We start from the raw sequence: 14,293 nt of genomic DNA, 5'->3' as shown, positions 1-14,293 counted from the left end.
CAGCAGCCAGGGAGACCAGTCAGGTCGTCTAAGTGACAGGACCCCTGTCCCCGCTTAACACCGACAGAGCCACTGAGTCCATGTACATATCCATGAGATATGACCGCACAAAGGTGGACGCCGAAGACCAGGAAGCAGCCTGACAGATGTCACCTACAGTGACCCCTCTGCACAGAACCACAGTTGTGGAAATACCACGTGTGGAGTGGGCCTGCATCACCGCTGGCGGACGACTGTTCCGTGCCTTGTAAGCTGCAGCAATAGCACCACCAACCCAGTGGGCAAGGCACTGGGACGACAGTGGGGCACCACGCCCCCTGGCCCCAAAACCCACGAACAGTTGGTCCATAGTCCGGAAGCCAGCTGTACGTTCGACGTAGCAACGCAAGACCCTGACCGGACACAATAACTGCAGCTGCGCCTGGTCCACTGACAAGCCCGGCGGAGCGACAAGTGCCCTGATCCGGACCGAAAGTCCGAGGTAATCACCTTGGGATGAAAGGCCGGACTGGGCCAAAGATGGACCAGTCCGCCATCCTGACTGAACGATAAGCAGGAGGGATGGAGCGAAAGGGCGCACAAGTCATCAACTCTTTTGGCCGAGCCCAAGGCCAAAAGGAGGGCAACCTTGAAAGAAAGAAAGCGGATGTGTGTCTGTTCCGGAGCACTGGTGGGGGGGGGGTACTGGCCTTGGGTGGGTAGCCGCCCACGTGGGCCGGTTCTCCCGGGTGTGTCATGGCCCTCCGCCTGTGTGGAGGGTTGGCTCTTGGTTTCCTGGGCCTTGGGCTCTCGGCTCTGCCCGCCCCGGGTGTCCCATGCCCGGGGTGGGCTGGCTACTGCCGGTCCTGGCTCCCTGGAGCCCGGGCCCCGGGGGTGCCGGGGTTTTCCTCTGCCCCCCTTTCTGGACCGGAGCGTGGGCGTCTGCCTCGGGGAGCGGCTTGGATCCAGGCTCTGTGATGATCGCCGGCTGTCTGGGTCTCTCTGGCCTGCTTCTGGCCTTCTCAGGGGTCAGAAGTCATGTATGCAAGATCACTATCACTATCACTATAACACTTGCATGATCACACTGAGTCTCTGTTAGTTATTGGCTCTGTTGTGGCGCTGTGGTTTCGGATTGTTCTGGTACATGTGATGTGTCGACGAGATTATTTTGTATCGTGAAATTATATATAAGTTGTGCCCCCATTAATCTTATGCTGGTAGTTATCCTGCTGTGGAGCAGCTAGCTGCAGAGAATAAATCAACATGGTAACTCGTCCAGGATGAACTTGACCAGCTTTTGTTCAACCGACTTGAGGCTAACTTCACCCAGGATAACCACAGTTTGCTGGCTTCATCCCTGATCCTGGTTTAGTGCAGTACCTCCCTGCTCTCGCCGCTGCATCTCCCAGTGATTCTACCTGGCAACAGGTGACAGCAGGTCATGTGACTCCTTTCTTCAGTCAGACTGAGTCAGTTGTTCAGGAGCTTCAGCAGCAGCAGCAGCAGCATGACTTCATCCTTCACCTGGATCCTGCTCCTCTTCCTCACTGGACACAGTGCAGGTAGGAGACCTGATACACCCTGCTACACCCTGCTACACCCTGATAGACCCTGATACACCCTGACAGACCCTGCTACACCCTGCTACACCCTGACAGACCCTGATACACCCTGACAGACCCTGATACACCCTGACAGACCCTGATACACCCTGCTACACCCTGATAGACCTTGCTACACCCTGATAGACCCTGATACACCCTGATACACCCTGCTACACCCTGATAGACCCTGCTACACCCTGATACACCCTGCTACACCCTGATAGACCCTGATACACCCTGATAGACCCTGATACACCCTGATAGACCCTGCTACACCCTGATAGACCCTGCTACACCCTGATACACCCTGATACACTCTGCTACACCCTGATACACCCTGATACACCCTGATAGACCCTGCTACACCCTGCTACACCCTGATAGACCCTGATACACCCTGATACACCCTGATACACCCTGCTACACCCTGATAGACCCTGATACACCCTGATACACCCTGATACACCCTGCTACACCCTGATAGACCCTGATAGACCCTGCTACACCCTGCTACACCCTGATAGACCCTGCTACACCCTGCTACACCCTGATAGACCCTGCTACACCCTGCTACACCCTGATAGACCCTGATACACCCTGATACACCCTGATACACTGTGCTACACCCTGATAGACCCTGATACACTCTGTTACACCCTGATACACCCTGCTACACCCTGATAGACCCTGATAGACCCTGCTACACCCTGCTACACCCTGATAGACCGTGATACACCCTGCTACACCCTGATAGACCCTGCTACACCCTGCCACAGCCAGCCACGTACTACATCAAAAGCAAAAGCTGCTCGAGTTACCTGAACTCAAACTGATCACTGATGTCACTCGCTGGAATAGTGCACATGATATGCTCGAGAGTTTTCTTGAAAAACAACCAGCTGTATCTGCTGCACTTCTGTCCAGTGAGGTGAGAAAGACGGAGAAAGAAGTGTGCACCTTATGTGAGTCAAACATTACACCTGCAGAGGAGATAGTTGATGCAATGAAGCCCATGAAGATGGCTACTCTTGTGATGTCCAAAGAAAGCTCTCCTACCCTGTCGGTTGTGGTGCCCTTCATGCTCATCTGATTCATGATTTTCAAGAGAGTCTATCAGACAGTGAGATAGTTAAAGAATCAAAGCAGCTATCTCTACTGATCTCAGCAAAGGGTACCTGGACCAGTGTTATGTTCTGTCTAGAACTTACTGTGGGTTTAATAAATAAAAGAAAGACAGACCCGGAACTTTGTTAACCGTTTATCAGAAGCCAGGAACAAAACATTGTGCACCCTTCAAATGGGTATGTGGTGCAACACATCAAAATCTTCATTAATCTTCCATTACACAACAGACCAGCAGGTGGAGACAATGTATGTGTGTTCTGCACTGGATCCAAGATTCAAAGCTTTACCTTTCCTTTCCGATGATGAGTGAGAGGAAATCTACATGAGAATAACTGCAGAGGCAGCAGGAATCCAGGATTCATCTGAGGTAAGCCCTTTCATTTCATTTGCATTAATTACAGCTGCATTGAATAAAAACATTTGACAATTAAGTTAAATAAACTGGCATATTATGATTTCAAATAAATAGCGCAAGAGGACAAAAACCAAAATGGTATGTTAAAATATAACAGTAAAAAATATAGTTTTTTTTTCTTGTTGATTACATTAAAATGCAAAATTTACAATTGTATGTCTCTGAGCATATGTAGCTTAATAGAACTAATGCATGTTAAAGCTAGGGTTGGTGATTTGAATGAGATACATTTTTTAAAATCCTGGTTAAAATGATCTTTATGACCCGATGAGAAGCAATTCATGGCGTGTTCTTAAAGTAGTTTGGAAAATATCCGCTATCTACAGCAGGAGTGTGAGAAGGTAGCAGCCCCTTCTCATTGGAAACTGAGACTCTCTCACATGTGTGACAGTGAGGAGTGGCGTGGCTGCGGCTCGAGTGCAGGTAGTGAGGTACCCACTACCTCCTGAGGACACATGCAAGCAGAAACGCCACACAACTACTCACCACGCGCACTTCCTCCTCCTTCACTCTGCCCAGCTGATACTAACGGAGCGCGCCCGCTGGTGAAGCTGTATTTCACCTGGCTGATGCAGGGAGGAGCAGTCCATTATGTGAGGGGGCGCACAATTGTGTATTTATTGTAAATATTTATGTTCTGGGGAATGGATGTGTGGGGAAGGTCATCTTTGGTGTATGATGGAATTTATATTTTCATTTATTTTTGATATACACTGGGGATCGGGTTAAAACCTTCTTGTAAATAAGGTTAAGGTGATGAAATACCCCTCCTGAATTTTGGTTTGACCCAGACCAGGGATTGGTTAATTAGGTCTGGGCTGGACTTATTTAAGGAGGACCATGGTAAAGTCAGGGGGGAGAGCCTGTGAGGCTGCCAGTTTTGAGAAGCATCTGTCAGCAGCCTGTTGTGAGGGTGTGGGACTTAAAGACTGCAAATAAACTGAAGAATTTGCACCGAACCTGTGAACCTCCACCTCATTTCTCTGCCAAACCTCTCCCAACGCGATCCAGGCGAGCTGATCCCGAGTCGGGGTGACCGCTCGGTCCCCCACAAGGAGTAAAACGGGAAAAACAGCAACCAATCGTCTTGACGGGACACCTTTTTTTAAACCAATCAAATCCCTTCACCGTTCGACCTGCCCCCTGTGCGTACATGTCAGTGGCGTGCACTGACCCTGATTCAGTGCGTGTAGAAGGACGGAGCGTCGTTGCAGAATGGCGGAGACGAATGTTTGAGGGTTTACTTACCGGTGAGTGCGCCATAACTTGGCGTAGTGCAGATAAAGAAAAACGAAGAAACGAAGCGCTGAGGACAGGTTACGCCAGGAACGCATTGGACGCAGAAGCGCCACGCGCACTGCGCGCGCTGTGAACATCTCCGCTCTCCGCTCCCAACGGAGCTCCTCCAATGGGGTGGGAGCTCGGCGGAGCCTTGGGGAGATGCTACATTCATGCTACATGCTAGTTTTCCAAGATCGCCAACCCTAGCTTTAATTGTTTTAGTAATATTGTGGTGTCTGTGGGGAGGGAGTCTCCTCACATTAGAGGCGGCAGGGTTTGGTGACGTGGGGAGGTGTGTACACTGTCAGTGAGGTTAAATAGGTGGAGGTGTTCTGTCAAGGAGGCTTCCTGGATGACAGCTGTCACTGTGTGTGTGAAGAATAAACATCACTTGATCCAGATCCCTCGTCTCTCTCCTCTTTCGCAATATATTTATTTTATATTATAGGAAGAGGCTGAAAGCAAGACCCCAGGAAAGGAGGACTGCCAGGCTAAAGAAACCAATGACATCCCTGCTGACCCACCACCCAAGAGAGCAAGGAACTTTTGCAGTCTGGTTGACCTACTTGGTTCCACTTACACTTCAGGTACTGCTGCATGACACGGAACGACACAGGCTCGTGCTGAAGACGAGATGACCAAGTACAAGGAGGCACCACCCCTGTCTCTTGCTGAGGATAAGCCTCTCAGTTGGTGGAAATAGCACCAGTGTGAATATCCACCACTGTCACACCTTGCAAAAGTCTGCCTGTGCATCCCAGGGATGAGTGTGTCCTCAGAGCGTGTATTCTCTACAGCGGGTGGTATTGTTGCTGCACAGAGGAGTCTGCTCAGCTCAGAGCATGTTGACCAACTGCTGTTTCGGAATAAAAATCTCAAGTCATGGATTAAAGCCAATGTTACAGAGTATCCTCAGGTTGTTCCTATTTGATGTGGTTTGTGTTCAGCCTGTCTTTTTTAGGTACAGACTTGGTTTAACCTTCCATTAAAAATTCTACAATTCTACAATTTCATTTAGCACACGCACACGCAAGATGGCGCGTGTGTTTGCCTGTCCTGCTCTACCTGCTCCTCACTGCTGCATTATTTTGTCTACTCTGCCAAGACTCCGCTGCCGTGTTGGTATATGATCGCCAAACGCTCCTCAGCTTTAAATCGCCCCAAGAAGTACGCCAGAAGCTTCATCTGGATGACCAAACATGGACTCTCCCTCCTCACCTGCGGTCTGTGCCAGCTTACCTCCTGCCAGCCGCCATCATCCCACGGAGGAAACGTCCAAGGAGGCATGGGAAAAGAGCTGGAACCCTGGCGAAACTGAAGGCTCTGCGATGGTCCAGCTGCTGGAGCGGCCCCCATACCGCCATAGGAACCTGTCTGTCATGGCGACCACAGCGTCCGCGATTCTTCCAGCCCTTTACTCCTGCTCGCTCAGACGCCTGCTGTCTTCATCCGCTGGCGGAGTGCTACACTCGACCATCTTTGACGCTGCTCCTGGACGACCTGAAGCTGCAGCACTGCTCATCGGACCTCACCGCCGGGTTACCGGGATTATGCTCGACTTCCATGTTGACATCAACGGAGAAACAGCCGGCCTACGGCCACCGGCGGAGCCGCACATCACGTGATCGCGGGAGGTGGCTGCAGCCAATCCGACTGGACTCAGCTGACACAAGCGCAGTGACGTCATCACCAGGTAGTCGTATTGGTCTCCTGAATGCTCGCTCTATTACAAACAAATCCTTCTCACTGAACGAACTGTTTACCAATGAAAACCTGGACTTCCTGTTCCTCACTGAGACCTGGCAGAGAGACGGGGAGTTCATCCACCTGAAGGAGTTGTGTCCTGCTGCCGCCTCGTGGCCCCGCCCCTGTCTCCATGGGGGGGTCTTGCTGCTGTGTACCGGGACAGGTACTCCTGCAGAACGATGAACACTGACCACGACACTTCTTTTCAGTCCCAAATGATCAAAATTGGCTCCTCTAACTCATTTCACTCTTTCCTGGTCTACCGCCCTCCTGGCCCTGCACCCCCACTATCAAACAGCACCTCGGTGATCTGAGGCCCTCAACTAAAACTGAACTGAGGAATCTCGGGGTGATCTTTGACAGCTCCATGTCACTAGACCACCACTCGAGGCAGCTGGTTTGAAACTGTTTCTTCCAGCTGCGAAATATCGCTAAGCTCAGACACATGGTGTCAAAAAACGAGCTAGAAATGATCATCCACGCATTCATTACCTCACTACTGGACTACTGCAACAGCCTGTTCACCTGCCTCAACAAGAAAGAGCTGGCTCGTCTTCAGTATGTCCAGAACTCAGCTGCGAGGCTACTGACCAGCACCAACAGGAGGACCCATATCACACCTGTTTTAAAATCCCTCCACTGGCTCCCTGTTCTGTTCCGTGTCCAGTTTGAAATCCTGGTGCTGACCTTCCGAGCCCTACATGGTCAGGCACCTATCTACATCAGAGACCTAATTCAGCCATACAGCTCGGCCCGAAGCCTGAGGTCCGCTGAACAGAACCTGCTGAGAACCCCCCGGACTCACTTTAAAACTAGGGGTGACCGCTCATTCACGTCCACCGCACCTCGCCTCTGGAACCAGGTCCCCCTAGACCTGGTCCATGGACTCAGTGGATGCCTTCAAAAAACATCTAAAAACACCTCTGTTCCAGAAGGCATTTCAGACCCACTGACACTGTGTGTCTTGGCGGTACCATATACTGATTATACGGTTTCCAACACTGCTTTTATTTCGGAGCTATGTCTACAAATCCCTTATCTTTATGTTACATGCTCTTTTGAATGTTCTTTTATCTTTACACCTTGTTTTTTGTTGTGAAGCACTTTGTGACTCCTGGTCTGTAAAAAGCGCTATATAAATACATTTTACTTACTTTGCTTACTTACTTACTTTTGTCCAAAGCGACATACAACACAAGCAAGAATACAGATATAAGAAAAAAACCATTAAGGAAAACAAAACAAACAAAAAAAAACATTAGTAAATGCTTCAATTGCTTCAAGTGCGATTGGTCAAGGGAGTTGCCATCAAGTTGCAGAAGAGGAGCCACTACCCCCCCCCCCCCCCCCCTTTTTTTTTTATGTGTGTGTCAACTTAGTCAGTGATACATAAGTGCTGGGTTTTAGAACACCTGACCTATTCTTCCCCAAAGACGGGGTTGGATTAAGTCCCTAGGGGTTCTCTGAACAATTGAGTCTTCAATTGTCTCTTGAAATTAGAAAGGGACTTGGCAGAACGCACAGAGTTAGGAAGTTCGTTCCACCATCTGGGAACAACAGAGGAGAAGAGTCTGGCTGGAGGTTTAGAGCCGAGCTGGGCTGGAAGCGCCAGACGTCTCTCACATGCAGAGCGAAGAGGGCGTGAAGGAGAGTAGACCTGGATCAGGGAATCCAGGTAGGCTGGAGCCGTTCTTGTAAGCGTTTTGTAAGCCAGGAGGAGAGATTTGAATTTGATCCTGGCTGCAACTGGAAGCCAATGAAGGGAGATCAACAGAGGAGGACCTGAGCTCTTTTGGGCTGGTGGAAGACCAGACCTGCTGCATTCTGGATCCTCTGGACCTGCAGGGGGACCCGCCAGAAGAGAGTTGCAGTAGTCAATGCGTGACATCACGAGAGCCTGAACCAGAAGCTGTGTGGCCTGTTGGGTCAGGAAGGGTCTGATCTTCCTGATGTTGTAGAGGGCATAACGACAAGGCCGAGAAACTGAGGCCACGTGAACCTTAAAGGTCAGCTGGTCATCAATCATGACCTCCAGGTTTCTGGCTGAGTTTGTGGCACAAGTAGGCTCGAGTGAAGTTGGACACTGATCTGAGGCTGGACAGATGGACAAGCTGGAAAGGCCAGTGGCATTTACTTGGAATGAACATATTTTCGCCCCTCTCTTCCTGTCATTGAAGTAACCAATGGCAATGCCAATGGCAGTTAATCTCGAGTCAGGTCATTGAGTGGCTTCACAATGGCAGCGTAACCTTTTATAAAGCGCCAGTAACAACCTGCGAAGCGCAGGAATGAATGCAAGGTCTTAAGATTGTGTGGAACTGGCCAGGATTTCAAGGCGGCGACCTTGGCAGGATCCGTGTAAACGCCCTTCTCGGAAACCACATGCCCTAAATGCCGGATAGACGTTTGCAGAAACTTGCTCTTGTCCACTGAAAGTTTCAGCCCATACACTTTGAGCTTGTCCAGTAATTGCAGTTGGCGTCGTTCATGCTCCTCGAGGGGATCAGCAAAGATGAGAAGATCATCAATGAACACAAGGACCTCTTTCAGATGCACACTTCCCATGCACTTCTCCATCAGGTGTTGAAATGTTGAGGGTGCATTCGTAACACCTTGTGGCATCCGATTGAATTCCCAGAAACCCAAGGGAGTGACAAAGGCTGTTTTGGCCTTGTCTGCTTCATGCATCTCAATCTCATAATAGCCTGATTTGAGGTCAAAAACCGAGAACCACTTGGCACCACTGAGTGCAGAGAAAGACTCTTCCAGATTTGGTAAAGGATAAGCATCTTTAATCGTCTGTAAATTCAGTTTCCGATAATCAATACACAACCGGACGTCTCCATTCTTCTTTTTCACAACCACAATAGGAGATGAAAATGAGGATTCAGACTCCCTTATTACCCCCGCATCAAGAAGCTCTTGGAGATGTTTCCAAACTGCTTTGATGTCATGAGGGTGGATGGGTCGTGCACGATGCTTGAAAAAGGTATTGTCATTAGGATTGATGTGATGTTTAACATGACTGGTGCACCCAAAGTGACAGAACCTCTGGACTGGCATACCAGGGTGGTGGTTCCCCTGTTTTAAAAGGGGGACCGGAGGATGTGCTCCAACTATAGGGGTATCACACTCCTCAGCCTCCCTGGGAAAGACTATTCAGGGTACTGGAGAGGAGGATTCCACTGATAGTCGAACCTCAGATTCAGGAGGAACAATGTGGTTTTGTCCTGGTCGCAGAACACTGGACCAGCTCTAGACCCTCCATAGGGTGCTAGAGGGTTCGTGGGAGTTTGCCTGACCGGTTCACATGTGTTTTGTGGACTTGGAGAAGACATTCGACCGCGTCCCTCGTGGTGTCTTGTGGGGAGGGCTTTGTGAGTACAGAGTCCGGGGCCCCTTGTTCATGGCTGTCCAGTCTCTGTAGGACTGAAGCAGGATTCTGGTCCGCATTGCCGACAGTAAGTCGGACCTGTTCCCGGTGCATGTTGGACTCTGGCAGGGCTGCCCTTTGTCACCGGTTCTGTTCATAATCTTTATGGACAGAATTTCTAGGTGCAGCCAGGGCCAGGAGGGGGTCCGGTTCGGGGAGCACAGGATTTCATCTTTGCTTTTTGCAGATGATGTTGTCCTGTTGGCTTCATCCGATCTGGACCATCATGCACTGGGGCAGTTCACAGCCGAGTGTGAAGTGATATTTTTAAATGTGCTATAGAAATAAACCTTGACCTTGACCTCGATATGAATGAGGATCAGCACCTCCAAATCCGAGGCCATGGTCCTCGACCGGAAGAACGTGACTTGCCCCCTCCAGGTCGGTGGAGAGACTCTGGCTCAAGTGGAGGAGTTTAAGTATCTTGAGGTCTTCTTCACAAGTGGGGGAGCCTCAGCTGGTGTCTCAGCTGGAGAGTTTGCAAGACAACTTTGTAGCTATGGGTGCGTTTACATGCAGTCAATAACCCTTTCTTAACCAGAATATTAGCAATAACCCGGTTGCGCACAGCCATGTAAACACGTGCAAAAACCTGAATATGCTCATATTCCGGTTTTTAAAAACCTGAATATTACCCCTGGGTTACTCCTTTTCTAACCTGAATTTCTGGTCATATAAACGCGCATCGGAATATCCCGGTGGAAAGGGACATGAAATACTGCTCTGCACATGGTCTACCCGCAAGGAATCTCGGTCATTTGAGTCCAGGAACTACTTGTGACACAGTTTAACTGCTACTAAGTAAATAAAATGTGCCAAAACGATCGTTCAGTTCTTCTCTTTTACTGAAAAAAACGGTGCATCGCATCATTAAACATATTACCACGTCTCGCTGGCTTACTCTTTTTCTAACAACATGCAGAGAGAGCCTGCAGCAGCTGCAGCACCCTTCTTTTTCTGTGGTGTCTGTGTAAAATAAGGTTGAACATGCAAACAGCACACCTAGTGGCATAAAGTGCAAATGCAGTCATGGCGTCGTCTGTGCTCCGCAGTTTGAATGGGGAGATCCCTGATCATGTAAACAGGAGTAACTCTGTCTGTTTAAGCATGTAAACGGGTTATTCCAAATGATTCAGAAACCTGAATATTGACCTTAACCCGAATATTGGTTGCATGTAAACGTAGTCTATGTGAACTCGGCTGGAAAGCATGAGATCCATCGCTGCAGAACTGCTCATAGGCAAAATCAAGAGTGTTCATACCAACATTGAAGTTGGCGAACTGGATCTGACATTTGGAACCACAAGTGCCAGAGTGTCAATTACAAGAGTGGACCCAAGAAAATCTTCTGGGAATGTTACTGTAGTCTCAACATATCCAAGGTAAGGAACACTTTGGCCTGCGGCACCATCGATATGGATTAGCTCACTCAGAGAATTAATGGGTTGATCTGATCGGTGTTCATTGTAGAATGACACAGGGATGGTGGTTACTTGTGATCCAGTATCAAGAAGACACAGGCGAGTATGAATGGCAACATCAATTTCTGCCATACACTGAGAACCAACTAATCCCTTCGGCAACCTCTTCTTCGCTTTCAGATTGGACTTCATCTCTGCACACTGGACAGGTTTTCTTGTTGTGGGACAGGTTTTGTCCAGCACAGCTCTTCATTGTCCCTGAGCAGGACTTGAGACTAGTTAAAATGTCCAGAAATGTGTGGTGTATGCCACTTTTGTTTATCACTGAACTGTTTCCTTTTGGCACTCACTGGGGATGAATTTGGAGCATTTTCACATTGTGGCTTGACCAGTCCGTCTTCTCCACAGCGGAAACAGAAACCTGGCTTTGATGGAGTAGACTTCAGATTGGTGGCCCCTAGTCTCTGAAAGGTCTTCATAGCAGTGTGCGGCGCCGTTCTGGCCTGACTTGCAGTGAGGCCTGCCAGTTGTTTCTGAATGGAAGACGTCTGTTCAGTTAACTGCTTTGTAAGGACATGATGGTGGAACACATCGGGTTCCTCTTCAGCTCGTACAACTTGAACCTGACTGGTGACTTTCTGCCTTGTTGCAACTAAATGCTGCTTCATTCTAATGTTCTTCGTTGCATCTTGATCTTCCTCCGTGCAAAGGAGTAGTACAAAGTCGGCAAATGGAGGTGGGTTACTCTTTTTCTGCTTCAGCTGCAATTCAACAAGAAGGTTGTTGTCCCAACATCCTTGGCAAAATTGGATTAGCAACCGCTTGTCAACATCTCTTGCAGAAACTCCTCTTCTCACCGCATGCTGCAAGGCCACTTGGAGACGCTGCAGGTAAGTAGATGATTTTACTCCCGCATCCTGGTAAATTTCAAGGAACTTTGCATTCAGTTAATCTCCATCTTGCACAGTTCCGTATGCAGATTCGAGTTGTTGTAAATACACCCATGGCATCGATAACTAGCAATGTAGTTCTCGAACATTTTTAGCCATGTTGAGAAGGAAGTAGTCGGTTCACCTGGGCAACGCAAAAATAGAGCAGGCCAAGGCACTGAAACGATCATCCTTGTCACCAAAATGTTCTGACTTGCAAAAATGAAAGAAATAGCAAGAGTTGTGCATCATGCTTTCATTTATTTCTTCTCCTTCTTACACACTTGAACATCTCTATTTCCTAGGCCAACAGCACCCTCTGTGGGTTTCTGAGTACAACAACACAACAAGTTCATTTAAAGCTGGATATTTTATACCAGTTCTTGGTGTGCTTAAAGGAGCACAGTACAGTTTTAAATATTAAATTATCAATTTTTCACACCCACACACTTTTTCACCTTTGCCTGATGGGCAGCAAGAGCTATTTCTGCAAGATCGTAGTCTCTCCTATTTTCCTGTGCAGGGCACTGAAAGCACAGCAATATGAGTGATTCAGGTACGAATCGCTCTGAGCTTGATGTAATGCATGCTCCCGCTGGCCTGATATCCTTAAGTTTCGTTTTGTCTGCCATTACTCTGCCAGATGCTTAGCAGCAACAACTGAGCAGTACTGAGGATGGATCTTCCAGGAAGTAAGAAAAGACCAGCTTTTAGCACTGCCACAACTCCAGCACAGACCCCACGCAGGCAAAAGAAGCTTAAAATTTACTGGAGCGCTACTAAAAGAGCGAGGAAGGAGTTCTCCTTTTCTGTGCATGTTAAGCTGCAGTTAAGCCCAAGGCCTGCAGGGGTCGGTGTTTCACATAAAACGAGCAAACTGCATAATGCACCTTTAAGAACAAACATTTCAATCTCTGACACTTTTCTTTTGTCAGTTTGTTTATTTTGACAACACAGTTGCACAATTACATTTTGTGTTGTACTATCAGCAATAAGTGGTTCAATGCACTTTGTTTCAAGCTTCAAGAAAGTACGTTGTTATACTCTTTATTCTTCAATAAATTGAAGAGAAATGCATGCAGTTCTACTTTATTGAGTAAATTAATGTGTTCACACTATATCAAAGTACGTATCATATCGCCAAGTTCTTAAAGATACCCAACCCAAGTAAACATGATCTCTGATAGAATCCAGAATGTCGTTTTAACAATGCTTAAACACTCTGATATAATATATATTTCATAGTTTGATAGTTGAGACAGATTGATTCATTCACTCTACACTGAAGTTACTGAAAATTATTAGTCATAAAAATTTATAAAAATTTATGCAAATTTCTGGTCAAACTTATTGCTTCAATATGATTGGCAGGAACTCCTTTGATACTCGGGCAGAGTTCTATTTCTCTTGTACGTTCCAGTGAAGCTGCAGAAAAGTATTACTTAAAATTCAGAAAAAAATTGAAAATTGCTTCTTTCAGCAAAATGATTGCTGTAAGATCGGCAGAAGTCCTTTTATGGGTTCAGACAAGTTTCATTTGTTACAGTGGTTATTTGAATTTCATTATTCACAAAATCCATTCAAATTGATTTTTTTTTTTTTTTTTTTTTTTTGAGGACATGACATGTTCGAAGCCCCATTCCATTGCAAATGCCTTAAACTCTCTGCAGTCAAACTGACCTCCACAGTCAGAGATGACACGGTCAGGGATACCATATCGTGCAAATTGAGCCTTGCACCTTCGGATGGTTGTTTCTGCTGACAGGTCTGGGAGTAGATCAATCTCCCAGAAGTCGGAGTAGTGATCCACCATGATGAGGAAGTCCTGCCTTGCATAGCTGAACAGGTCCATGCTCACCAGCTGCCAGGGACGTGTGGGGAGGGGATGTGACATCATGGTCTCTTTTTGTTGTTCGTGTGCGTACACGTTGCACACTGAGCACTGCTGTAAAAAGTCTTTAATTTACCCCTGCATGTTGAGCCACAAGAGAGTATCCTGGGCCTGTCTGTAGCAAGCCTCACCCCCCACGTGGTTGTAATGTATGCTCCTCAGAATCTCGGGACGCACTACTTTCGGAATGATCACACGCTGGCTCCTGAAAAGCACACCATCCTGTGCGTTAATTTCATCTCTGATTCCCCAATATTCTCTGATGGCGATGGGGCAGTCCTCTTTGTGTTCTGGCCATCCCCCCAGCACAACCGCCTTGAGTGTTTGAAGACAGACGTCCTCCTCTGTGTCTTTCCGAATCTGTCCAGGCGTTGGCTGGTGACGTTTAGATAGTCTGCTTGCTGAATGACCGCTGTGTCAGACTGTTCCTGCTGTATGCTGAAGACCATTTCACGTCTGTAATGGG

General features: G+C 48.0%; 1 protein-coding gene across 6 annotated transcripts in view; it reads left to right on the top strand.

The window, feature by feature from the left end:
- Window positions 1-1,416: 1,416 nt before the first annotated feature.
- Window positions 1,417-14,293, top strand: part of LOC115408992 (H-2 class II histocompatibility antigen, E-S beta chain-like) — a 31,170-nt gene continuing 18,293 nt past the window's right edge. The window contains exons 1-2 of one of the 6 annotated variants that reach the window (XM_030119952.1): window positions 2,940-3,078; window positions 4,856-4,994. In XM_030119952.1, the coding sequence (XP_029975812.1) occupies window positions 3,034-3,078; window positions 4,856-4,994 (184 nt within the window). In that variant the 5' untranslated portion in view covers window positions 2,940-3,033. Of the gene's footprint in view, window positions 1,545-2,939; window positions 3,079-4,855; window positions 4,995-9,114; window positions 9,143-10,758; window positions 11,898-14,293 lie in introns of those variants that run through there. The other 5 variants (XM_030119979.1, XM_030119968.1, XM_030119964.1 and 2 more) reach the window with 5 other exon arrangements.

This window comes from Salarias fasciatus, chromosome 3, assembly GCF_902148845.1.
Source record: "Salarias fasciatus chromosome 3, fSalaFa1.1, whole genome shotgun sequence".
Classification (NCBI taxonomy): Eukaryota; Metazoa; Chordata; class Actinopteri; order Blenniiformes; family Blenniidae; genus Salarias; species Salarias fasciatus.
The sequence above is the reverse complement of the archived record's forward strand: the minus strand, read 5'-3'. Positions and strand labels throughout refer to the sequence as shown.